Here is a 27,372-nt window from a genome sequence, read left to right as displayed (position 1 = left end):
TTAAACTATCATAGGTAGGCAAGTTAGGAAAAGCCAATACTACTTGAAGTTCCAGGCATCTACTGGCAGGGAAGGAGGAGATCCTTGGAACTTGACTTCCATGGATAAGCAAGAACTAGTATATTTAGTTAGTTAGTTTTATTGTCAAGGTGATATACAGAGGGGTTACAGTTACATATGTAAAGTAGTAAGTACATTTCTTGTCCAACATTGTTACCCCCTCCCTGATTTTTCTCTCAATTTCCCTCCCACCTAATCCCCCTCCCAAGCTGTAAAGTTCATTTTCAACATATTGTCTTGTGAGGATTGCTGTTGAATTGGTTTGCCCTTTGTCCTTTGTCTCACCTAGTATATTTATTTATGAAGCAGGTCCATGTGCAAATCATGGTGCCTGGTGTTGCTTGTGAACATAAACTGCCTAGAAAAGTACGTTTTGGTTATCTATAAAGCAATCTTAGAATAATACCTTTCTCATAATTACAACTAAAAGATTTATCACCTTATATACTAGGAGAATTGAACCTGCTGAGAAAAGACTGTAACTACTGTGTGGTTCAACAGTCCCATAAGTGTGCATATATTAAATATAAATGAAACCTGTACATCAGAGACATCACCTTACATATTGCAGTACTACTCACAATAGCCAACAAAGAGAAACAACTATTAAATAAGTGAATGATAAAGAAAGTGTGGTACATATGCACAGTGAAACAGCTATTAAAATACACACACATACACAATCCTGTAATTTATGATGACATGGATAGAACTGTAGATAATTAGTGAAATATGCTAGGCACAGAAAGACAAGTATTGTATGAGCTCATTCATATGTGGAATCTCAGAGTTGAGATATAGAATTGGAGAGTAGAATAGTGGTTGCTAGAGGCTATGCAAAGTAGGAAGGAGGAAGAGATGGGGAAATACCAGTATTTACAAAGTTATAGTTAGATAGGAGCAAAAAGCATTCTGTTGCACAGTATGATGACAGTGGATAACAGTAATGTGATATGAATTTCAAAAAGAAGGAAGCCAGGTACCTAGCTACTCAGGAGGCTGAGATCTGAGGATCATGGTTCAAAGCCAGCCCAGACAGAAAAGTCCATGAGATTCTTATCTCCAGTTAATCACCAAAAAACAAAAAACAAAAAAAAACACAGGAAGTGGTGCTGTGGCTCAAACATTAGCCTTGAGCAAAAGAGTTCAAGGACAGTGCCCAGGTGGCCAGGCTGAGTTCAAGCCCCAGGACTGACCAGAAAAAAAAAAAAAGAAAGCATTTAGAATGTTTTCAACATTAAAAAATGATATTCAGGAGATAGGTGTTTAACCTGATTTAAACATTGTACACATACATATACACATGTATTTAAACATCACACTTATTTTTTAAATTTTCATTAGGAAACATTATTATTTGTTAAAAAGATAAATTTTACCAGAGCAAAGTAGCTCACCTCTCACATCTAGTCTCAACTACTGCAGAGGCAGAGAATGAGATGATTCAGGTTCAAAGCTAGCTCTGATAAAATGTAAACAACAGGGGCTGGGAAGTTGGCTCAGTGGTATAGCGCTTGCCTTGCATGCCTGAGGCCCTGGGTTCGATTCCTCAGCACCACATAAGCAAAAAGAAAAAATCCAGAAGTGGCGCTGTGGCTCAAGTGGTAGGGCACTAGCCTTGTGCTGAAGAGCTGAGGGACAGCGCCCAGGCCCAGAGTTCAGGCCCCATGACCGGACCCAAAAAAAACAAAAACAAAAACAAAAAAAAAGTAAACAACATCCCATCTCCATCAGTAAACTAAATGTAGTGGCATGTATCAATGATTCCAGCTAAATGTGGGAGGCATAGGTAGGAAGATTGCAGTCCATAGATGGTCCAGACTAAAACTTGAGACATTGCCTGAAAATAAATCAAGCCAAAAGGTCATGTCAAGTGGTAGAGTGCCTTCTCAAGCAAATGTAAGGCCTAACGGTCAAATCCCACCACTACCAATAGAAAAAGATACACTTAGTTAAAGAAAGAATACCTACTGCATTTAATAATTCAATCTTTCTACCTTTTGTTTTCAGAAGCATATGATAGTTATTCTTATATTCTCATATTATAAAATGGCTCATCTCTAAGACTCTGTGTGTGTGTGAGTGTGTGTGTGTGTGTGTGTGTGTGTGTGTGTGTGTGTGTGTGTATCATTTGACAAAATTTTGATCTCTTCCTTTGTTAGTGTTGTGACACTGGCTTAGTTAACCAAGGAATCTACTATTAGAGCATTTGAAAATTCTAAAAGAGAATTTTGTGTAACATGTTGACTTAAATATACTTGCTGTGAGTTCCAAGGAAGAGGAAAATGTAGGGTCTTGTTTCTCAAAGCAGAAAGATCTGGTATAGCCTTCTGAAAATGGCTCTCTGGTATATCACTGTGTTTTTACATTGAGAAAAGAGTGCATCTCAAGTGACTGTATTTTTTGTAGCTCTAGATCAGCTAAGGTCAGCTGCCTTTCTCTTCTGTCTGTTTGTGTGCCAGTTTCCCTCCATGATGTTTCTCTTTTTTTATTCTTTCTCCCCTCTGCCACACTGCCAAGCCACTGAGTGCTCAGCACTGATATTCTGTTTCTCATCTCTAGTCCAATAACTAGAGAATCTTCTGGGCTCTCCAAGTCTCTGCCTGACCAGAATGTACTTCATTGTGTCCTCTTAGTCCCTTATCCTGCTGAGAAGCTGTTTTTCTCTCCCTTTCAATTCTTAGTGGCTGAGAAGCTGGAATTCCCTCTGCACATGTTTTTCATAATTGTTCAATTATGTTAAATACCACCCCATTCGTGTGTGTGTGTGTGTGTGTGTGTGTGTGTGTGTGTGTGTGTGTGTGTGTGTGTGTGTGTGTGTGTGTGTGTGTGTGTGTGTGTGTGTGCAAGTATGCAAGTCCCGGTGCTTGAACTCAGGGCCTGAGCTTTTTTTTTTTTTTTTTTTTTGCTCAAGGCTAGTACTCTACTATTTGAATCACAGTTCTACTTCCGGCCTTTTGCTGGTTAATTGGAGTTAAGAATATCACAGACTTTTCTGCCTGGGCTGACTTCAAATTGTGATCCTCAGATCTTACTCAGTCTCCTGAGTGTCTAGGATTACAGGTGTGGGCCAGGTATGCCTGGCTCCTCACTCACTCTTTTAATAGACTTTTGTCTGTTAATTTAGTCAAATGCTTTTTTATTTATTTCTATAGAGACTTACATAGAGAAAGATATATAGAGAAAGATTAATTATGGAATAATTTGTTTCCTCACTTATAAAAAAAATCTGCAATAAGCCAATTGTTTGAAAATAGGACAGCACTGTGGGAGACAGGGACCATGACTGCTAATTCATATCATCTCTTCAGCATAGTGCATGGCACTAATAACCCTTAGTTTATTGAGTGAAATATGAGTGAATAATTGATTATGAGAGATGACACATTTTAGCCATCTGCTATAGATGTGTTATGTAAATAATTTCTGTTGTTTAAAAATCACAAATCTTTTTGAGTTACTTCTATAAACAACATTATATCATTTAGCTACTACTAAATCTTTATTTGAGCTCACTAAATCTGTTTTTTTTAAGATATGAAAGTATAAGTTAAGTAACCAAAGTTAAGTAACCATTTAAAAAAAAATAGGTCAGTAACATGTGGTAGTGCTGTTTGTTGGTTGGTATTTTTCCCATATTCCTGATAGGGGTAGGCCTACATAGAACTTGGTATAAACATGAGGAGTAAATTCTGAAGTCTCAGGTGTCGGGAGACAGAAAGGCCTGGCAGTTGTAGTTGGAGGCCTGAGTGCTAGGCTCAGAGCTGTGCAAGGGAGGAGAGCTGCCACTCTCATGGGGTTAGTAAAGTGAACTGCTTGTATCCATTTGAAATTTACTATTCTCAGAGACCTCAAAGAGAGCCCTTTGTAGTATGTCCCACATCATTTCTCTTTGGGAAATGGTCTTGCCTCTTTTCAGGCTCTTAACTGCTGTCCCAGAATGCCCAGGTTTATATGTGGCAGGTATAGCCATTATGGAATACATTCTTAGGCACCCGCCCTGCCCTAGTTCTGTGTTCCTGAGAAACATGAAATGATTGTTCCATCAGCTTTGGCCAGGTCCAAGATGAAGTCAGAAACATGGGGCTCCCAGAGGCCCACTCAGTAGTGATGAGAAAGTTGTCACAGGGAAGAGGTTTAATTGGAAATTCAGTTTGCTATATACATGAAAAATGTCTTTGATGTTTAAAATAATTAATATTTTAGTGATCTGCTTTCAAGTTTTTATTTGATTTGTGGGGGTGCAGAGTGGTAGTAGAACTACAAAAGTATCAGCCAAGTAATGTGTGTGCAGAAGACATGATGTTCAGAACGAGGCCTGGGGCTCCACCAATTACTCACCATTTGATCTTATCTTTGCAGGAACCTCAGTTTACAGATCTCAAAAATGGGAATATGATTCATGCCTGGCCACATCTGAAGCTCAGTGTGTCCAGAAGTCTCATCTCCTTCCTTATTTTGGGATATTTCTCCTCATCAGTTCTGCTGCTATTAACTTGGTTTATACTGTGGTCTTTGGTTACAAGGACTCTAGCAGCTATTTAACTATTGTCAATACCTTTAGTTTCTCCCTGCTGCATCCATCTTCCTCTTTGAAGATAGGGTGGTTCTTGGTGTGATATATTTATTATGCATGGTGAAAAGTCTATAGCATGTTACTAGAAATTTAACAAACCTTCAAAACAGTGGACAAAGGGTTAACCAATGTAATGCTATACTCACTAGATACTATGTTTGAAATGAACTATTCAACTTTGGGGGAGGTGAGTCAGAGTTGGGGGGAAAGTGGGAGAAAATGAAGGAGGGGGTAACACTGTTCAAAAAGAAATGTTTTCATTACCTAATAGAACTGAGACCCTGTACATTACCATTACAGTATAATTTTTAAAAATGTTTTAAAAAGAAAATCTTCAAAGCCCATGCAGCCTATTTTTAATTTTTTTCCTTCAAATTTGGTTTTTAGTTTTTAAATCATTTTATATGTTTCCATACTATAGTATGTTAAATGACAACACTGTGTGGATTTTAGTGAAAAGTGGCAAATCTCTACCTCTGTTTCTCCCTATCCCAAAATGCTTTTATCCCAGAAGACTTCTCCTTTTAGCTTTAAGTGTACCTTCTTAATTGCCAGATTTTGGTAATATCTTTTGCCTTTAGTACCTTTGTACCTCTCACTTTTCACCTAACCACACAGAAACTTCCCCTCTCCCTTTCGTGTCTCCATAGTTGTATGCCAGTTTAATGTGTATATTTAATGTTCATTATCATCAAATCCATTAGGCAATGTATTATCATTTATCTCTTCCTAGGGATATCATCTTACTGTTTTCTGGATTGGTCGTATCGGGTATCCTTCTCAGTATATTTACTTCCTTAATCTGTATCCTCTTTTTTCTACATTATTTCTTCTGTTTTTTGAGTTTATTCTTTTGTGTGTTGGAACACACTTCTGGTAGCTTTCTGAGAAAGGAAAATGGAAAGTAGCGATAGGGACTGTTCAGTAAAGTTCTCTTCCGGCTTCTTACCAGCTTGACAGATTCTCCTCTTTGTTCTGATCTGTTTCAAGCCTCCTCTAACCCTATCATACCTAACTTCATGTTTCCATATCACCATGTTCTTTCATACCTCTACAGTTGTTGAGCCTTTTTCTTAGACTGGATGCTCCTTCAGTTTTCTACCTCTGGCTCAAATTAGATGGCATCAAACTAGATGTCTATTGGGTAGTAAAATTATAATTCAGATGGTAAGTGACTTCCATTTTGGGTTACCTAAGTGTGAAGAATTGGCTTGGGAAACACTTTATTCCTTTGGTTTGTTTTAAGGAACTTAATTGTACTCAAGTTATTTTTTTTTTAGGAACTTCTTATGAGGCTTTTTTTTGTAATAAGGATAAACTAGAAACCTGAGAATTACTGTCTTTCCTAAGTGTTCTAATCCAGGGCTTTTCTAGTTCCATGTATTTTATATAAGTTGTTTACAATAATGAAGTATTAAGGTTTGTCAATGAGTATTTTACCATTAAAAGATAAGGAGACAAAGACCGTCACACCTTTAAGGTTATCTGTTCTTATAATTATTCGTTTACATTTGCATTCCATTCCGCTTTTTATTTGAGAAAGAAAAGGATAGAGGGACAGCTGGTGTCTGTACTTGCATAAGATCCAAGCCTGCCTTATCTGTTCACTCCTGGGAGCCGGACACAATGTCATTTTCTTATCTTTCATGTTCCACTTTCAAAATTAAGTAAGCGCGGGTGTGTGTACGCACGCACACACACACACACACACACACACACACACACACACACACACACACACACACACACACACACACATGCATGCAACCTTTAGTTCTTCTAACTGTCCCAATTAATTGATCATTATAGCTCTTGTGAAACCATTTATTAAGAGTAGACTTTTTTTTTTTGGGGGGGGGGTCCGGTTGTGGGGCCTGAACTCTGGGCCTGGGCACTGTCCCTCAGCTCTTCAGCTCAAGGCTAGCGCTCTACCTCTTGAGCCACAGCACCACTTACGGCTTTTTTCTTTTTGTTTATGTGGCGCTGAGGAATCTAACCCAGGGTCTCATGCATGCAAGGCAAGCACTCTACTGCTGAGCCACCTTCCCAGCCCCCAAGAGTAGACTTTTTAAAAGAACATTTTAAATTGAAGTGAAATAGTTTTAAGTTCTTAGAAGAACGTAATTCAAAGTAGCTTATTAAGAAGTTTTCCAACTTTGTATTTTTCTTACAACGTTTCTGGTATGAAATTATATGACATCAAAAGAGCATCAGAGCAGTAAAAACAAAGATGATGATTTGTGCTTAGCAAATATAGGAACGTGGATCCGCCATCAGCGGTGGGACCACCGCCAGGATACAGATTTTTGTCAAAACCCTTACGGGGAAAAACATCACACTCGAGGTTGAACCCTCGGATACTATAGAAAATGTAAAGGCCAAGATCCAGGATAAGGAAGGAATTCCACCTGATCAGCAAAGACTGATCTTTGCTGGTAAGCAGCTGGAAGATGGACAAGCTTTATCCGACTACAACATCCAAAAGGAGTCCACTCTTCATCTAGAATTGAGACTTCGGGGTGGTGCTAAGAAAAGGAAGAAGTCTTACACCACTCCTAAGAAGAACAAGCATAAGAGAAAGAAGGTTAAATTGACTGTCCTCAAATACTACAAGGTTGATGAAAATGGCAAAATTAGCCGTCTTCATCGAGAATGCCCTTCAGATGAATGTGGTGCTGGGGTTTTTATGGCTAGCCACTTTGACAGGCATTACTGTGGCAAGTGTTGTCTCACTTACTGTTTCAACAAGCCAGAAGACAAGTGATTGTGTATGAATTAATAAAAAGCATAATCTAAAAAAAAAGCAAATATAGGAACGTGACAGTGATTTGGTAAACATCAATTTTGAAATGTTATTAATTTTCACAGTGATATTTAGTCATTCCAGTAGAATTTGCACTTTCACATATCACTCTCATTTGTTTATCTTCAAGTACTTGTACAAAGTATTTATCATTCAACAAATCAGTTTATGAATGCAATTTATCTTGATTGATGTCACTTCCTTCATTATTGTTCCTCATCCCTCCCAACTTCTCAGTTTTCTTACTTTTGTAGGATATACTTTAATTTTTTTTTCTTTTTCTCTCTCTTCTTTACATTCATCACACTCTTTCTTCTTTACAATTACCATACCTCTTAGGAATGCGTTGTAATTATACCAGACAAGCTTGTTGGAATAAGCTTTGGAACTCTGAATATACAGAATAAGGGTGGTGTTCTCAACTTGTCTGCCACTCTGTGAACCCAGAAGAGAAAAATTGATGCTGTTCATACTTTCTTGACTTAGTCAGGTTTGGTTATGTTAGATATATTTTTAATTGGGAGATTTTCCTTCTAAGTGAGCATAACTACAGACCTTTTGGACCCTTCACACTAGTTCAGTTCAAAGCAGAGGCTTAAAGAATTCCTTGGGCGTTTCTTTGTCTACATATTTTAACAAGATGGCAACTTTTGCTTATTATTTATTTTGGTCTATGCAAGGAAAGAAATGTGTTGATACATTAATGAGTAGTTTTCTGACCCTTTCTGTATTCTGTTTTTATAATAATAATTTAGGATGGTAGATCTAAAGGTAGATTCAAATTTTTGCCTCCTTTAACTTTTTTGAAAGTCTAGTTTTAGAAAAACTGGAGGATATACTATTTTTTTTTCATACTGAAGAGGTATCTAAGTTTTACCATTTAATCTTATTTTCCTTAGCCTTATGGTAGAACCTAGAGCAAATGGATAGTTAAGTGAACAGGATCACTCAGACTCTTTCTTTCTAATCCTGGCTTTCTTAGAATTCCATGTCTAACAAAGGAGGAACACTAAAATGTAAGGACTCTCCTCCTGTAATTGCTGTCGTATAAAATGATCTTTTCAATTCTAGTCCAGCTGGATACAAACCAGTGTTAGCCAAAATTAACAATATTCTTAATGCCAAGAGCATTTCATGTCTTCCTTTCCCAACTCTGCCCTCTGTTTGGCACTCGTTTCATTTCTCTGCTAATGAAGAAGTTCCAGACCCATGTGCAGTGTACAGAGATTCCACCTTTAGAGTTAGAGTTGGGAGCTGACCAGCATAGCTGGCAGTGTGAAAATTCTAGCTCTCACTGTGGCAAATTCTACTCCCTAGGCAAAACTCAGTTGTGGAGTACAATACATATCAGAAGTTTGGGAAATTCATTTTGTGAACAGGATAATATTGAATCTATGCAATGTAAGGAATCCACTTTATAAAGAGCAAAAGGAAAAGCCGGGCGCCAGTGGCTCACGCCTGTAATCCTAGCTACTCAGGAGGCTAAGATCTGAGGATTGCAGTTCAAAGCCAGCCCAAGCAGGAAAGTCTGTGAGATTCTTATCTCCAATAAACCATGCAGAAAACTGGAAGTAGTGCTGTGGCTTAAGTGGTAGAGCTCTAGCTTTGAGCGGAAGGGCTGAGGAACAGCGCCCAGGCCTAGAGTTCAAGCCCCATGACCGACAAAAAAAAAAAGACCAAAAGGAAAAAAGTTACACATCTTTGCAGAGGGATGAATAAAGACTAGTTTGAATAAAACAAACAAAAGCAAGCAAGCAAAAATTATATTGTGAAAAATCTTCTTTTTTGGGGGGAGGGGGGTCCAGTCGTGGGGCCTGAACTCTGGGCCTGGGCGCTGTCCCTCAGCTCTTCAGCTCAAGGGTAGCGCTCTACTACTTGAGCCACAGCGCCACTTCTGGCTTTTTTTTTTTTTTGCTTATGGGGTGCTGAGGAATCGAACCCAGGGCCTCACGCATGCAAGGCAAGTGCTCTACCACTGAGCCACCTTCCCAGCCCTGTGAAAAAAATCTTATACCTTTCTTGCCTATCTCCAGAGTAAGGTGAAACAGTACAATTGATATAACTTGAATCTGTTAATATATTGGTTGAGATTTGCACTTATTGTCTAGTCTTTATGTTTCTGGTATGAGTTTGTATGTTTACATAGCTCAGAGAATCTGAGCTTTTTTTTTTTTCCTTTATAATATCTGTTGACAAATTTGGAAATCTCAGCAAACATACCATTGGTGTTTTGTGGCTTTTAGCTTTTGTCTTTCTTCTGAAGCTACTACCAAGCTGTTAACTTTGCTAAAGTTAGAAATATAAGAGGGTAGAAGAAAATGATTACCAGTGGCTAATAACGTCCTAATATTTTTGGAGTGTTGGAAGCATGCCCATTTCCATGGAGTCTGAAGGCTCGTGTGATAAGCTCCCTAGCCACATATAAATTGAGATATAGATACCAAAATTAGTTTTGATTGAAGTAGAAATGTGAGCCTGCCACTAAGAAGCAACTATCTTGCTAGAAATTATTTATGACATGAGTATAAGGGTTTGTTATAGAGGCTGTAAGTTTTTTTCCATCTCACTTTAAAACTAGTTTAATTATAAAGAGAAAATAACTCATTTTGATATAGAAGTAAAATTTTTATAAGGGATTTTTAGTTCCCTAAGTTGACATTAGATAGAAAATGAACAGTTAGGGGCTGGGAAGATGGCTCAGTGGTAGAGTACTTGCCTTGCATGCCTGAGGCTCTGGGTTTGATTCTTTAGCACCACATAAGCAAAAAGAAAAAAGCCGGAGGTAGGCGCTGTGGCTCAAGTGGTAGAGCCCTAGCCTTGAGCTGAAGAGCTGAGGGACAGCGCCTAGGCCCAGAGTTCAGGCCCCACGACTGGACCCCCCTCCCCCCCCAAAAAAAAAAAAAGAAAAAAGAAAATGAACAGTTACCAATGCTTTTCCAAAGAAGCAATGCTGCAGCTGGGTTCCACATACAAGTATAAATGGAATGGCCTAATGAACACAACTTACCATAATAGACATGAGCATATCACTGGTTTAAGGAGTGTATGTTTGTGGAATCCTCTGTTCCTTGTTTGTTTGTTTGTTTGTTTGTTTTGAGCTGGGATTTCACTATATTGTCCAAGCTGTTCATTTCTTGGTCTCAAGTGATCATCTCACCATAGCCTCTCTAGTAGCTGAGACTACAGATCTGCACCATTACACTAATGTGAATCCTCAGCTTTATACACATATTTAGGATTACTATGTGCTACTAAATTACATCTTTCTGTGTAGTCTATACAGGGTCTGCTGAGCAATGTGACTTAAAGTTGGAGAAGCCCAATGAACAGATATTGGGTAACTGCCCAGCTTATGGTGGGGTCAGACTTCTTTGTCTCTGGCTGCTATGTCCTTTTAGAAAATCAAGCCCTCAGCCTCACTTTATATCTGCCCTGCCTTGGCAAAGAAGTCTTGATTCATATGGGAACTTTAGACTGAGGGGTACAAAGACTATTTCAGACATGTTTGATGGTGGTATACTTTATATTTTCATTGGACAGTGTTTGGGGTATATCTAGCAGATCCATGTTATGTATTATATATACTCTGCAGTCATATTTGTCTTTTCCTCATATGTCTAACAAGGGATGAAAGAAGTGTGTTCACTCTTGTACTTCTCTTCCATTTCTCTTGTAGTTTTTAAAAACTTACATCTAGTCTATTAATGTTTATCCCTTGTTGTGCCAGGGATGATTTTTAATGTGCGGACATGATTTTGAATAAGACTAACGAAGTCCCTTGTTCATGAAGGTGACATTTTAGTCAGCCTAAGATAATCTGTACACTTGGGGAGAAATAAGATAGTTTCAGATAAAGTTGAATATCCTCTAACCCACAAATCTGGAATTGAAAATTTCTAACTTCCAGTGCTGGTTTAATGCTCCAGTAGTTTTGTGTTTTGTTTTTTCAGATTATGAATTCTCACCATGTAAAGTCTATGTGGTTATTCCAAAGTCAGAAGAAAAATTTTGTAATCTGAAACACTTTTCAAAATAAGGAATACACAGCTAGTACTGAGAAGTGTAATGAAGAAAACAAAAGATAAATAATTTAGTGGCTATTGACTGAGGGTGGTTTCAATATAGATAGATTGATTGATCAGAGATCTCACTAAAGGAAGAATGCTGAAGCTGAATTTGAATTGAAAGACAGGTAGCACCCCATGGATCTGAAAGTGTGGCTGTACCAGACAATAGCAGCTGGAGCCTTTGAAACAAGCAAACATTGTGCTTCAGAAGAACAAGCTTCTGCATCTATGTGGATGGTATTTGCACATTGGATTTTCAGGATATTTTTTTAATAGTACTGTGCTATTATTTCAAGAAAAGGGGTGTGGGGGGCTAGGTTGTAGCTTAGTGGCAGAGCACTTACCCACCATGCACAAAAGCCTTGGATTCAATAAACAAAATGGCGTAAACATAACATCAGCAACAACAAAGAAAACACTAATAAAAGATTGATGTCACCATAAAGAAAAGTTAACTGTATGAGGGGAATAGATAATGTTAATAATCTCAATTTAATCATTCATCACAAGTTTATATAACTATTATTTGTATTATGTTTCAATTTTTTTACAATTCTTTATAGCACCCTCACTAGGTAAATACATGGAAGTGCTCTTTGGGAAGGTGATTTGAGGGGGTTGAGGATCCCCATCTTCATATGAAGAATGTGAATGAATAGGTGACTTGCCTGACTCAGTCTCTCCACTGGGACATGGTCCAATGGTATGGTACAGGGAATTGTCCCTGTGGTTTAATTCATAATAACACACAACCATCTATGGTCCCCATCTTGTCTTACCCTCCTTGGTGACAGAGTATGATATAAAAGCTATCTTAAATAGATTGGTAGTCTTTTAATGTCCCCCAACAGTACATATACCCATGCTAAAATTTAGACTATGAAGTTTTAATCTATAATGAGTAGAAGCTGATAAAAAATAAACTTTTTATGTCAAGCAGTATTTTTTTCTTTCAACGGAGAAACTACTTCTCTTTGGGAAAGCTGCCTAAGTAAACCTAGTATTTGTGCACATAACACAGAAAGATCCCTTTTGAAATGAAGAGTAGTTTGGGATAAGTCAGTCTTGAGAAAAAGATTGGTATATGAAGTTTTGTTACTCATTTCTTCTGGATAGTGCAATCCTTTTATATAAAACATTTCTCAGTTTTCCTGTAATGATTTTTTCCTCCTTTAATTCTATTCTCCTTGGTGCTCACATGGCCCTTCTTTTTCTTTGTCTTTGGTTTCCCTGGTGGATCTCTGTGCAGTCCATTGCTGGGAATGAGAATCTATGTGGATGCAGAGTTGAAAAGTGGTGAGGATGATGGAGGAGATTAATGGCTTTTGCTTCTTGCCAGACTCCTTAAACCAGCTTGTGTCTTGGAGCATTCTGGACAATATCATGGGCACTATCAGAGCTTCATTAGAAGCCAGGAGTTGCCCTGAGTTGGGAGTAAGTATGCAGTCCTGGCCTCCTTCCTTCCTTTCCATAATACCTAATTGAACACCTATGGGTCAGGTACTGTTAAGCTTGGAGGATCAATATCTAACAAAAATAGTTGCAGATCTCATCATCTTCCAGAAGAAACTGGCTAACAGACCAAACATACGGCAAAAAGAAAAAACACAGACTTGAATCAGAGTTTCAAAAAGAGGAATGTAGGGCTGGGAAGGTGGCTCAGTGGTAGAGTGCTTACCTTGGATGCATGAGGCCCTGTGTTCGATTCCTCAGCACCACATAAGCAGACAAAGCTAGAAGTGGTGCTGTGGCTCAAGTGGTAGAGCGCTAGCCTTGAGCTGAAGAGCTGAGGGACAGCGCTCAGGCCCAGAGTTCAAGCCCCATGATCAACAAAAAAAAAAAAAAAAAAAAGAGGAGCATAATACTGTTGGTCCCAGAAAGGGAAGATTGTCCAGATCTGGAACTTTAAAAAGTTTTCCTGAAGAACCTTCAAGTCAAGACTGAAGGAGGCTTTGATGTGAGCACATAGGGAGGTGGGGTAAAGACGAGGAGGAAGTGCCTTGCATCAGAGCCAAGGTCCTGTTTTGTTTTGCTCTGTGTTAAGCAAAGCTGGTGTCCAGTGTACATGCAATAAATTACAAACTAGTGAATGAGCAAAGGCTGGCAGGGCTGGAGCAGAGCAGCGAATAGGATGGTAGATTTACATGGAGGTCCAAGATCTGGCAGGCTCCAGCCTCTCACAAGCTTGCAGGTAAGCAGACTATGAAGAGAATTATGAAAATTGAGGCTGTTTTTAAAAGAGGTACTATGAATAACTATTCCTGAATAATAGGATATAAAGTACAAAAAGTAAAGACTTGGGAAATTGGAAATGAGTGATCAGCCTCTCACAGGCCCCACAGTAAGCTTTAGGTGGGGTGAGAGATTGGGACTGGAAGAAGTTGTTGATAACTAACAACACGGGCTGGTAACAGATTGAAGGTGGATTAATTTAGATAACCCCAGAAGGTTATTGCAGTAGGCCAGGCAGGACAGGCCTATTGCAAGTGGATAGGGATGGAGTAGTGAATGTGGGGTAGAACTCCAGGACAGGCATGCACATCCACCCTTGCTACATGCCATTAGTTCCTGAGTTAGGAAAGTGACACTGGCTGAGCCAGAATGGGGAAGAGCAGGTTTAGGTGGAACATGCAAACAGAGGGCAGGTTAAAAGTCAAGGTATAAAACTAAAGAGGCATTATTCATTTCTTGCATTCCCAAACCACAAGAGAATACCCCCTCCAAGTTACCTGTACATTCATGCTCCTCTTTCTGCCTTCCACCTACTACTCACTGTTCCCTTTTTAAAAATAATTGAAATATCAAAAAATAAGCCTTTTCCTTCACTAGAAATGCATATGCTTGAAAGATACATGTTGAATAAGCCTGCATCACAATGCAAATGAATGGTTTGTCCAAGAGAGCAGGGTGTAGATTACATTGCCTAGAGAAAGCTTGAAGACCCTGAGCTGGCAATAAACACTCTGCCTGGAAAGATGAGCTTGGAAACACAAGTGAAGAAAAAAAGGAAGCAGAGACAAGAGCTAGAGACTGCTGAAAGGGAGGAAAATTTTTATTAGTCAATTGACTGGCTTGTGTATACCTATAATTTGCAAATGTAATTCTCCATTCAGAGCATCTTATTTTTGGGAATATGAATGTGTCATGTAGCTACTATGGCAATGCAACTTTAAAATGTAGGTAGCTCTCATTGAGTGGTTCTTATGTATCATTAGTTGGAAGTATATTGGAGTGGTTTGCTCTTTTAGCAATCTGTTCATCCACACAAGGGGAAGGACAGGCGAAGAGCTGTCTTTGCTTGAATGACTTCAGCACTTCCCCATGCTGTTTCCTGAGGTCTGCTTCCCATTGCAGGTAACACTTTGAAGGCTAGCTAACTCTGAACTTTGTTAGGAATGCCAGCCAGACCACCATTGCCCTCTTCTGGTAAGGGGCTAATGCTACAAATGCACTGAGTTTTATAATGAAAAAAAAAAACAAAAACTCAAGCTCGTTTTTCACTTTGGTCAATTCTGTGATGCCAGCTGGCATAAATCCCTATAACATAATGAATGTTTGGATTAAAATGTAATGTATACTCAGACCATGGAGCCATGTGAGAGTCTAACCTTATTTACAATGTTGGCTTGTGTGGACTACCTTGGATTTCCATATCATTTTCCACACTTGGCCATTTTCTCTTTGGCAAAAATATTTCTTTCAGCCTTTTCCCTGCCTGTGAAACCCTGTCTAGCTGCTTCATTAGCTAACACATGTGTGAATTTGCATCATTGATAATGGCAGCAAGGCAAGGAATATGGTTTTAATCAAATTTAGTATCTAATATCTCTAAAGCATTAGAGCCCAGAACACTATAGGCCTGGGATAAACAATTCATATTCAATAGGGGGCATTTTAGCATTTCTTGGTGACATATTTACACAATTCATAACGGAGAGAGTTTATGTTACATGGTAAAGTTTTAGACTGTGTTGCAATAATTACCTCCATTGGGAATGAGCAATGAGAATGTGGGGTTCCTATTGTGGTTTATTTGATAACTACTTCAAGGACAGACCCTGTTGTCCTATCTGGTGTTTATTTTCTGATCAGTCTTTGGTTGCCATCTTCTCTTCCTCAACAGGGAAGGGAGGAGGTAAGCACTCAGGTAAATAATATGAATTTTGCTATTTAAAGGCATCATTGTCCATACTTAGAGGGAAATTACTTTGTGAGGACTTTAAGTACTTCTTTAATATATCCCTTTTAAAATGAAGATTTTTAGTTGGCCCATTAGGATGCTATTATATACAAAATCTAGACCCCCTTGCTCAATTTCACTATTAAGGAACAAAAATCATGATATTGGTCTTTTAAATCATTTAATCAATATTTTATAGGAATTGATTAGCAATAAAAAATAAATTTGGTATTATTTCATTATAATACTAAAGATACATGAGAAGAATCCTTAAGTACTGCCCATCTACCCTTTTGTAAAGGCTTCTCTAAAATCTTCCCCAAAACAAAGGTTACATTACAAAGTTCCTTAGGGGAAGGGACAGTGCTGTCATTTAGATTATAGTCTATTTCTAAAATGTTATAATTCCTACTTTTACAAGAATACTTCTTTTTTCTTCCATCACTCCTTCCTCATCTCTCCTTCCTTTCTTTCTTCCTTCCCTTCTCCCTTTTCTTCATTGCTTTGTTAAAAGTGAACTGTATAAGAATGCTATAGGATGGCGACGGTCCTCCAGTTGATGAAGTGATGATTCACATAATGGGATTATTTTTTCTATCAAATGAAGCTGTCTGCATGAACAAAGCCCTCACTGACAATTTCTAGCAAGGGTAAGGTTAAGAAGACCCGTTTGTTGCTTTGGTGCACTCTTTAGCTGCTGATTTTGAAGTAGTTCTTTGACTCTGGACAATTTGCTGCATGTAAGAGCTTCTAGACGAGTGTTTCTACATCCTCACTAATAATGGGTTGGACCACATATATGATTCTGGTGGTAGAGGCTGTGCTGTGCAATATAGATGCTTAATAGCATTCCTAGAGGCATCCACTAGATGCCAGTTTGGACAGCCCTAGATGTTTCCAGACAGTGAATAGAAGGGTTAGGGAGCAAAAAAATCTCACCCTCTGATTTTTTTTTTTTAAATCTACAGGATATTTTCCTTTAGCCTTATTATTTTGAAGTAAGCTGCATTGTTAGCTAATACTTTACCAGTAGGTGCTGATTTATGGCACACCATATCTATTTGCTTGAAGATTCTTTGACTTCAGGAATTAAGGGGGAGGAGCAAGTTTCTTGTTAAGGGCAAGTGCCTAGGAGAGAGTTGATCAGGAAGCACACACCAAAAATAATTCACCTTCTTTTTTCCTACTAAAGAAAAATACTTAGTTTGCCCCATTTGTGAAATTAGGAATGGGCACCATAGAGTTTTATTTCATTAGAAAAATTCATTGTAAATTTTCTTTTTCCTATGTCAAGGCAGAGACAATAAAGGAAGAATCAAATAGGAAAATGACAAATAAATAGAAGTGAGGGAAAGTAGAATTTTATCTAGAAATGAGAAGGAACTTTTGAAGCATAGAAGATAGATGGGGAAGATACTTTAGAAGACATTGTGTTACAAAGTATTACCTGTTGTTGAACTTCTTGTAGTAGGATCCTCACTTCAAATTTTATCACTTACTGCCTACCCTATTTTGTAAATAAGCAGAATTTACATAGGTCTTCACTTCTAATTAGCAAGGCTGCAGAGAATCTGATCTAAGTAGCAGTGGAGTGCAGTGCATGTTTTCTGGTGAGAGGAGGCTCATTATCATTTGGTTCATAAAAAGAGAGAGAAAGGGAAAGGAAAGAAAAGGGGAGAGGAGGGTGGAGGGAAGGGAAAATGAGGAAGGGAAAGAAAAGGAAGGAGGGAAGGAAAAAAAATGAAAGGTTGATATTGGTTCAAGTGACAGCACTTTCCTAGCAAGCATAAAGCTGAGTTCAAACTCTGCTCTCCCCACAAAAGAGGAAGAAAAATAGCTAACTAAGAAACAACCATCGCTAACAGTTGGTGGTCTCAAAGAGATGCTAGGATCAACATTTTTTACCTCTAATTTGTAAAGAAGGCCAAAATATTATTCTGCATTTTCCTTTTCATTTTTTAAAATAACGTTGAAAGTCATGGAATTTACTTAAAACTGGTAGTAATTATTTATTGTTCAGATACATGTAAATTGTTAAAGGCAATTGTACAATAGATCTCAGCCCAGCCAGAAATATGAGAATCAGGTAGAATTGGGAGGAAGATTTTTTCAAATATTCTGGTGGTCATTAAGGTCCCATCTAAGGGACTGGTTTAATAATTTAGAATTTTGACAGTTATTCCTTAAAAAAAAAAAAAACTCCCCCAAATGATTCTGATGTGCTTTTTAGGATTGCAAACCAGTATTCTTCACCATTGATTTCCAATGTGTGTTCTATTGACCAGTAATATCACCATTACCTGAGATCCTGCTAAAAATGCAAATTCTTAATTATGAAAGGTAACACTGGTCAAGATGCACTGTACTCATAAGCTAACATCCAACTAACATTGAATCGAAACCTTTTTGTATAAGTATTTAAAGATAACTATTTGAAATATTAATTAAAAATGCAAATTTTCAGTCCATCTGAGGCCTCACCTCAAAGTGAGCTTTAGCAATCTGTGTTTTTATTAAGCCCTTCTGATGAATCTAATCCACCAAGAAGTTTGAGAAACACTGTTGCAGGTGGTGCTCAGAAGACATAGAATCCTGAGACTCGAGGGCATATCAGTGTATGTTTTCAGTACTACTCCAAAGCCAGTGCTATGGTATTTGAGGTTCAGTTGTCTCAGGGGACTCTTCATTTACCAAGAGGAGGGTGCCGGAGAGATGTAAGTTTCCACTAAGAGCCTTTATAAGCTTTAATTGGTAATGTGTAGGTGGCAGCTGATACTGAGTTACCCCTCCTACTCTTTTCAGTTACGCTTTCAACCTCACTCTCAATATTTCTTAATTAATGATCTGTAGCTTCTGAAGCCATTTCTTCAAGGGTCTCCTGTCCCAGCACGTTCCTCCTTTGAGCATTCCTTGAAGAGTGTGTTATTCCCAGCCGTCAATGAGAAAAGAAAAGTAGAGGTGGCTCTCAAGTCCTGTGACCAATTAACCACTGTCTTTTATTCCTCTTTATAGTTCTCTAAAAATGGATCAGAAGAAGAAAATCTCAGCTCTCACCATCAGACCAGACTGTGTTTGTCTAACATACTTCTATTCCATTTGGATTTCAGTTTCCTGCCTTAGGCATGAATTGGTTGAAAATTTCCTTTGAACTCTTGCTCCTTTTGTATAAGAGACTTTCTTGCAGGGATGAAAGTAGTTAGAGGATTGTTCCTTGAGTTCAGAGCAGAGGAGGGAGAGAAATTTAGCCCTAGACTTGTGGTGATCATTCCCAGCAATAATAGCTGACTTTAAAAATTATACTTGCATTTCAACTTCTGATTTGGTAAACCAGCATCCAAGTGAATGACAAAGGGGAACTTAAACTTCTTAATCCTCTTTCAGTAACAACTTTTATCTTCTATTTATGAGGAAAACACCTTTAAATGAGACAGTTTTATCGGATCAACACCTTCCTTAGTAAAGTTTATAGAAATTTCCCAGGTTAGTCCCTACCATTCCCTCACATGCAGTGCTGAGGAGTGTTCTGGAATTCCCTGTGAGATGGGAATCCCCTTGCATCACCCAGCACTTATTTTTATGGGATTCCCAATATTGTTGGCTGTTGGTGGTTTTACTCTCACTAAAATAATAGAACCAGGATCTCTTACCCAGGAGTCACTTCGGGGAAGCTATTTTATACTGACTACACTGGTAGTCAACTAGCTAAACACAGTTCTTGAGATCAATAAGAAATTAACCAGTTTCAATTAATTAGGTTAAGACTTCTAACACTGCAGGTTAGAGCATCTTTATAATCATAGAAAGTTACTGGATGGTGCTGGCCAATTTTGTCACATTCATTGGTTGAGATACTGAAACTGAGAATTATGCCATTTACTTGTTAACTCCTCCCATTTTGTAGTTAACTACTGATTGTTAACATTTAACTCTTTGTTTTCTCTTTCAGTTGTCTTTGAATAACAATGAATGTGTCTGCAAGGAATGACATTATTTCTAATTTTACAGATAAGGAGATTAAGATTCAGAGAAGCCTAGAAACTTGTCCTAGCTCACAGAACTGACCAAGAAAAGGGACAGTTAATGTTTAAATCTATATCTGCATGATTCTAAAGCCCATGCTTTTTATGTTAACATATCTCTTAGAAGACAAGTGTGATTCTTGAGGTCAGTAAGCTCACATCTTAGGGATACCCTCTTTAAAAAGCAGGAAAAATAAAATAAAGCCTGTATCCAAGAGCACTGGATGGTTGAATTGACTTACCCATCATGGCAGCAGATCCTGTCTTCGGTGATTTTTATTACCTCTCACAGTGAAAGACCTCTGTCTTTCTTTGTGTTGGTACAATGTAGTCCTCTGGGTTCAGTGTTTAATCCTATAATCTCCTGTGTAAGTTCATTTCCTATCTATAAAGCCCTGCTGGTCTAAAACTCTTATTAGTTGGTACTAAACTTATCTCCTTATAGGTGCTCTGCTTCACTTAACTCTCTAATCCTTAAGAATTGAAAATGACTATTCTTCCATCTTAAAATCCCCATTAATATTCTTTTTCTCTTGATTTTTTTCTTCTATTTTAACTTAGTTATTTTTCTTTCTCACCTGATTTTCATAATGCCATTTTAAAAATTGCTTGGTCACTCTTACTCGATTATGTGGCAGCTTATCTCAGTTTGAGCATCGAAGGTATGTGAACACTAACTGCATAAAGCACACTCATTCATTCCATTACTTGTTTGAGCCACTACTGTTAAAGGCACTTACTATAAAGTTACTACCATTGATGGCCACAACATTATGCTGCACACTCACACTGTTAACTAATATTACTTCTGTGCTTGATCTGTTTGTTTTTTGGAAGCCAAATATTGGCATGTAAATACAACAAAAGTATGTTTTTAACATATTGCATCTGTTTTGAGTTCTCTCATCACTTCTAGTCACAGGCATTTGGTTTTAAAACCTCCTTCCCTCATGTCTAGTGTTTTTGTTACCCCCAGATATTCACTATATCTACCTGTATAACTCTAGCCACCTTTTTCATAGACATGTTCACTGTGCCTTCATGCATATCAATAAGTATTGATAAGATAAAGGAAAAGAGTCTTTCCCATCCTGCTGTATGATGTTGGACCATTAATGGTTCCTGGACCATTAATGACTCCTATGGTTATAGCTCTTAATGGTGACGAATCCACCTAGTTGTTGTTTCACTGACCTCAATTTTTCTGTTTATATTTTATTTATCAGAAACCATTTTCTTTCATTCATAGATCATTCTTTTAATTTCACTGATCTCCCACCATGCCTTTTTAGTTTGAGCTTAAATTCTCTAACACTCTTTGTCTTCTCTACTGAGTATCTCCATCTTCTGTAGTTCTTACGGTGATTTCAGTGACATGACTAGCATTCACCATCGTGGGTTACCAATATTAACATGTCCACAGAGGTCAGCACATCAGGAAATGTAAGTGTTACCATTGTGCTTGTGTGGCCCATGGTCAGTTGATGGAGAGAACAAGGGGCTAGACTTCATATCAGGCTCTTGAGACCTTTCCATTAATGTCTGCATAGATATTATGTGTGCAGATAGATTTCAAATGAACTGTAGCAAACAAAAACAGCAGGGAGATGGGATCTTATAGTGTAAGTTTTCTTGAAGGAGAGCTGGTGGGTCCACTCATTGTACATACTGAAAAGGGAGGCAATACAGCTCTTTCTTTCTAATCTGTGCATCATCAGAAGGACTTCACAGTTTTTTGCATGCTGTTCACTAGTTGGCATGAGAGGGCTTCCTCTAGCCTCTATGCTGCGATGTCAGATTCAAGCTGTCTAATAATTAGATTATGGTATGTTCCTTGTACCTGGCCTGACAAGTATTGCCAGGTTGGCAAGATACCACACCAAACAAAACTCAGCCATGATTACCAGGGATATTCTAAATCAGAAAGACTACTCTTAAGTTTCTCAGTGTTTCCAGAACACCAGGTAGTTTCTGCCTTTCTGGGGTGTAATGAGAATTAAATGCAATAATGTACAGAAAAGGGCTTGGTATAATCCTTGGCACATAATTAGTACCTAGTTAACTTAGTGCCTACTAATCTTAACTATTGTTATTGCCAACTTTTTCACCATTAGTAAATATTTACAAAGGGACTGAGAGAGTATAGTTTATTCCAAAAGAATGAATTCTTAAATGTTAGTTTCAAGCTTGGGCCAATACGTTATATGAGTAAGTCAGGGGGATACATTGACAGTATATTGTGCTTAGTTTGTTGACTCTGTGTGTGTGTGTGTGTGTGTGTGTGTGTGTGTGTGTGTGTGTGTGTGTGTGTGTGTGTTTCACGCGCACGCTTTACTGGCTTTTGAACTTAGGGCTTCATGCGTGCTAGGTAGACACACAACCACTGAAACCATAGTCCCTACTGTGGCTACAGATTCTCAATGTGAGAAGACCTGTCTTCTACCCCAACAACTTTACTTAGTCGAAGTCCTGTATGGCATACTGTCCTCATGCTCTACAGCATTGTTTTCCTCTTCCCATCTTTGCTTCTTCCTAACAGTCCTGCCTACATTGTCTCTCTGTAGTGGGACTTCTCCTCTTGCAGCACTCCTGTTCCAGTATGGTACCTCTTAGTAGCACATTCAACATCGAAGCTCTCCATACCTCTACTCACACATGGAGCTCAGCTATACAGGGAAAGTGATGAGTGACCTCATTCAGAACCCTTGGTGCAGTCACCAGGCCTGAAGGGCCACATTGTTTATCCCAAATGATGTAGGAAGCCAGTTCTAGACTGAAGGAGGGTAGGTTCCAGCCTAGCAGCTTTAAATTTGCCCGTACAAGGAGTCTAGAAGTATGTCCTGGGCAGCTTTCCTTGGGGAGAGGGGTGATTTTCTTCAAAGTGCTGTGTGACAGTAGACTTTCAAGTATCACAAATCTATATTTGATTCCTCAGTCTGTCACTCTGTTGCCGGTATAACCTCAAAGAAGTTGTTTCCGGTGTTCTGTGAATTCTAACTGTGTTTGTTAATCACTAAAGAAGCAGAGTCAACAGAGGTGTGGAATGGTTTCCAGTGGCACTCATGTCTAGCTAAGGGGGCCCCTCCATGACCAGTCTTGTGATACAGCAGAAGTCCATAAGCATATAGAGAACAAGAAGTAGGGGGCAGGGGTTGGAACCCTTGAATCTTTACTTCATGGAGCCAGCCATGCTTCTGCTAAGCTTCTAGAGTACATATGAGTTTACCAAGCAAGGGGCATTCTGTGCAGGGGACCTGTGCTGAGTTAGCATAGCAGGGGAGGTAAGGGGGAGGTGGGCTTCATTCTCATGAGAGGCTCCTGACCTGCTCCCAGCTGCAGTAGGAGTGCATCGGTACTGAATCTGATTCACATGGTCGTTTGTCTTGGAAGCAGCATTAAGGTTCATCTAGAACACCATTAAAGATGGTTCCAAGTGGGAGAGGAGATGAGCAATGAAGCAAAATAAGGTTGTACCTGAGAACTTCACAAAATAAAATGAAACTGGTAAGATGCAGTGGCTGATGCTGAAAGGCTAGGAAAGGGGAGCTTATTAGGGGTGACTCCCAGGGTTTTGGCAAAACAAAACAAAAAAAACCTTGGTGAGTTAGGGGTGATTCCCAGGGTTTTGGTCAGGGGAATGGCTGGACAGGAAGTGGAGGGGAAAGTGAGAGGAAGGCGGACCAGCCCCTGGGCTGTCCAGCCCAGCGTGTGGTATGCAAGGGTGTGTCTCCTAGCCTTTGAGCTGGTGAAGAGGTATGTTGGCTTCTATAAAATGAGCAGCTCAGGCCTGAGAAAAAAATGATGGTTATTGTGTTGCTCCTCTTCCTAGAGAGCTGGAGAGTTCCTCTTCTGGGAGTAAAAGGAACCTCCTCTTAATTGCTGTGGAGAAGAAAAGGAGGGTGCTGTGCTGCCTGCTGTGTTGGAAGCTTTGTGGTTTCTGTTTTTTGTTTTTTCACTTCTGTCTACCCTTGGGAGAAAAAAAAAACAACAAAGCTTTGAGAATAGGAAACCTTAGAAAGGCAAAATTCCTCTGATTAGTTTGGGAATTTGAGAAAGCTTTTGCATGGCAGAAGAGAGGACAAGCCTATTGGTAGAGTATTCTAGAATCCCAGGCCAGTTGGATTACTGGAGTAAGATTCAGTGAGAAAGAAAAAGATATTCTAATCAGTTTTCTTACAAGCAGGCTTAATGGTTTATTATGATTGAAATCACAAAGCGATTAGAAAAGACATACTGAACCATTGTAATTCTTTAGGAAGTTGCCATAACACTTTGAGTCCAAATTGTTCAAGCATTAGTTTTTTTTTTAATAACTTTGTTTTGCATCCTAAGGGTTGCTTTTGCTAATAAAGGGAGTAGTAGAGAACTTGGTTTAGACAAGAATTGGGGGACATCTTCAGGAAACCCTAGCAAAATGTAGCAGAGACACAGCTCAATTCTTTGGAGGGCTTTTATGACAACTGAAACCTCAGTCTTCTATGGGCTAGGAGAAGAGAAAAAGTTACATTATTCTGTTGACTAAGTTCTAATAGGTGTAGTTTTTCTCTTATTATGAAAAAAGAATTTAAAAATATACAGTGGTATTAGCAATATTTGTCACTGATAGAAGTCACAGCTTTTTATATTGCAATTGTTGCTGATGGCTGAGACTACCACAAACACTTGATTTATAGCAGCTACTAAACCTACCACTATCCCACAGGAGCTAGTGCCTTCATGGGCATATACATACAGTATTATATCACAAATTGTTATTTTTTTAAGTTTTGATAACTGTAATCACTGTATTCAGTTTTTTAAATCCCATGTATTGTGTTCTATGCATTTAAAAACATTCTGACTATATTTTATCATCTTAACAGTTGCCTGAAGTAAGTGGTCCATGGCACATAGAAGGTTAATATTCCCTAAGATCATGTCGTTGTGGCATGGGACCTCCACCTGGTGGCAGCATACTCCTTAAAGGTTAACTGTGATTAGCAGTTGAAATTTTGACCCTAACAACATAACTTGAGTATGGTTTTTCCAAGCTTTTAAAACCATAGCCCATGATAAGAAATAGGCTTTTCATTATAAGTCATTATACACATGCTTACATTAAACAAAACAGTTCTCAACCTTAACATGTGACACACTGGTATTTTTTATTGCATTCTAATATTCTCTTTGATTCTCTTTCATTAAAACAAAGACCTGGTTGCAACACACGGAACTGCAGATTAGGAGCTACAGTTTACTTCTGATACCATAGGAAACCATAAAAATAACTATACATTTTGAGAATATAATACTTACATACTAAATTAGCTGTCAACAAATATGAGTGTATTTTCAGTACTAAAAAAACTTATTACTGACATTAATTTATATTCAGTAAACTGTACTGCTTTAAGTGTATGCTAAGATACCCCATTAGGACACAGAGTTCATTCTTGTCGTTTCACTAGGCCATCAGTCACTGCTTTGATTGCAACAAAAGCAGTTTAGGAATTTCAGAAAATTGAATTATATGGTATGCATTGTTTTGTTTCGTGCTCTTTTAGTATATGCTTTCAAGACAAATCCATGTTTATTATCAATAGTTGGGTGATTAGAATTCCATTGTGTACATACAATAGTCAGCTAGTCACCTATTGCTGGGCTTTTAGGCTGTCTTCAATTTTGTTATTATGTCATGTACATTTGCAAACACATCTTTGCACAAAAGTTTCATATTTCTTGGACATATGTGTGGGGTGGAAGTGAAGTGTTGATTCAATCCATAAATAAATATATATTTTTTAGCTGTAAGAAATGGACAGTTTGCCAAAGTGGCTGAAGCATTTTATGTTTCCATTAGCAATTTATAAGAGTCTGGATCACTACTTACCCTTACTCACCTTTGGTGTTGTATCAGTCTTTTTTATTTCAGTCATGCTGATAGCTGTATGTTGTAGCTGTATCTCTAAGTGGTTTTAATTTACATTTGCCTGATGACCAATGGTATCAAGTACTTTTTTCATGGACTTAATTAGCCACTTTTCATATTTGTGCAATATCTGTTCATGTCTGGGCTGTTATTTTTTTAATCCTGTGTAGGAATAGTTTACATATTTTGCATAGCAGTCCTTTGTGTTAGACAGCTGCATTAATGAATACATATTTCCAGTCAATGGCATACATATTCATTTTACCAATGATGCTTTTATGATTGCAAAAGTTCTAATTTTGAGAATGCCCTGTGAAAGAATTTTTCCTTCAGCATTTATTGCTGCCTGGATTCTGTCACAATAATGGTTTTTAGCTCTATATCTTAAATTAAATTTTATATATGATAATGCGCAGACATCAAGTTTCATTTTGTCTGTTACGTTAACATAACTTGTTAAAACTACTTTCTTTTCACCATTGCCTTTGGCACACAACTAAAAATAATCTGCTTAGCCAGAGAGGTACAGAAGTAGCTTTCCCTGTAACTTATAAACTAAATCTGTGAGTATCTTAGACATTCCAAATCTGTGATCGTATTGTCCATCCCATTGCAAAGTAATTTGTTCATAGTTGCCTTGTGATATTCAAAAATTATTCATAAAGTGTGAGACTACAATTTTTCATAGAATCTGCAGCTCTGCTGGCCAGTACAGATCCATTAGCCACATGGGGTTATTTAAATAAAATTTCAGTTAAGTTAAAATTTAGCCTTGCTGAGTGCTAGTTGTTCAAGCCTTTAATCCTAGCTACTCTGGAGGCTAGGATCTGAAGAACGTGGTTCAAAGCCAGCTTAGGCAGGAAAATCCGTGAGAGTTATCTCCAATTAACCACCAGAAAATCAAAAGTGGAGCTCTGGCTCAAAGTGGTAGAGCTCTGTCTTTGAACAAAAGAGCTCAGGGACAGCACCCAGGCTGAGGGCAAGCCCCATGACCAACTTAAAAAAAAAAAATTAGCCTTTAAGTCACATTTGTCACATTTTCAGTGCCCAGTAGCTATGTATTGCTGTTGGCTGTCATATTGGACATTTTTATTTTTACTTTCTTAGAAAATGTTTTGTGCCAATACTGGGGCTTGAATTCAAGGCCTGGACACTTACTGAGCTCTTTTTGTGCTCTACCACTAGAGCACAGCTCCACTTTGGGCTTTTTTGTTGGTTAATTGGAGAGAAGCCTCATAGACTTTCCTGTTCTCGCTGTGTCTTTAATCCACAATCCTCAGATCTCAGTCTCCTTAAGTAGCTAGGATCGCAGGTGTGGCTAACATTTGTATTTTTCCAAACTGCTAGCCAGGAGAATAGGAATAGAGGCAGACCTTGTAGAGTTTGTAATGTATTTTAATGGAAGTTTCTTTAGCTTTGATCATTGGAATTCAACTTCTACCTTCTTCTTCTTCTTGGTTCATTTTTTTTAATATGGACTTGTTTCTCTTCCAAGATGTGTGCCACAGTGTTGTTTCTTTAAAATTACAATAGGTTATAACTCTTCTTGGTTATAACTCAGAATAATTCGTTTCAGAAACTTGTATAGTACTGACTCGTTTAACTTCTCTCAGTGTGTGATAGGTTTCCAATTAACTGAGATATCTTGGTATCCTCTTACAAGATGTGGCTTAGAGATAGATTTTTGTTGTTTCTGTCTTGACAAATCTTGCATATCTCTTTAGCATTTCTACTATAAATGTTAAACTTAAGACAGGAG

General features: G+C 38.3%; 2 protein-coding genes across 2 annotated transcripts in view; both read left to right on the top strand.

The window, feature by feature from the left end:
* Positions 1–27,372, top strand: part of Slx4ip (SLX4 interacting protein) — a 143,013-nt gene that overhangs the window by 61,148 nt on the left and 54,493 nt on the right.
* LOC138816771 (ubiquitin-ribosomal protein eS31 fusion protein-like) lies at positions 385–7,444 on the top strand. The gene is made up of 2 exons (XM_070006839.1): positions 385–426; positions 6,894–7,444. The coding sequence occupies exons 1-2, from the start codon at positions 385–387 to the stop codon at positions 7,398–7,400; spliced, it is 549 nt and encodes a 182-aa protein (XP_069862940.1). The 3' UTR covers positions 7,401–7,444.

Source organism: Dipodomys merriami, unplaced genomic scaffold (genome assembly GCF_024711535.1).
Source record: "Dipodomys merriami isolate MVZ:Mamm:240054 unplaced genomic scaffold, mDipMer1.0.p SCAF_7, whole genome shotgun sequence".
Classification (NCBI taxonomy): Eukaryota; Metazoa; Chordata; class Mammalia; order Rodentia; family Heteromyidae; genus Dipodomys; species Dipodomys merriami.
This window is presented reverse-complemented; position numbering and strand designations above follow the sequence as displayed.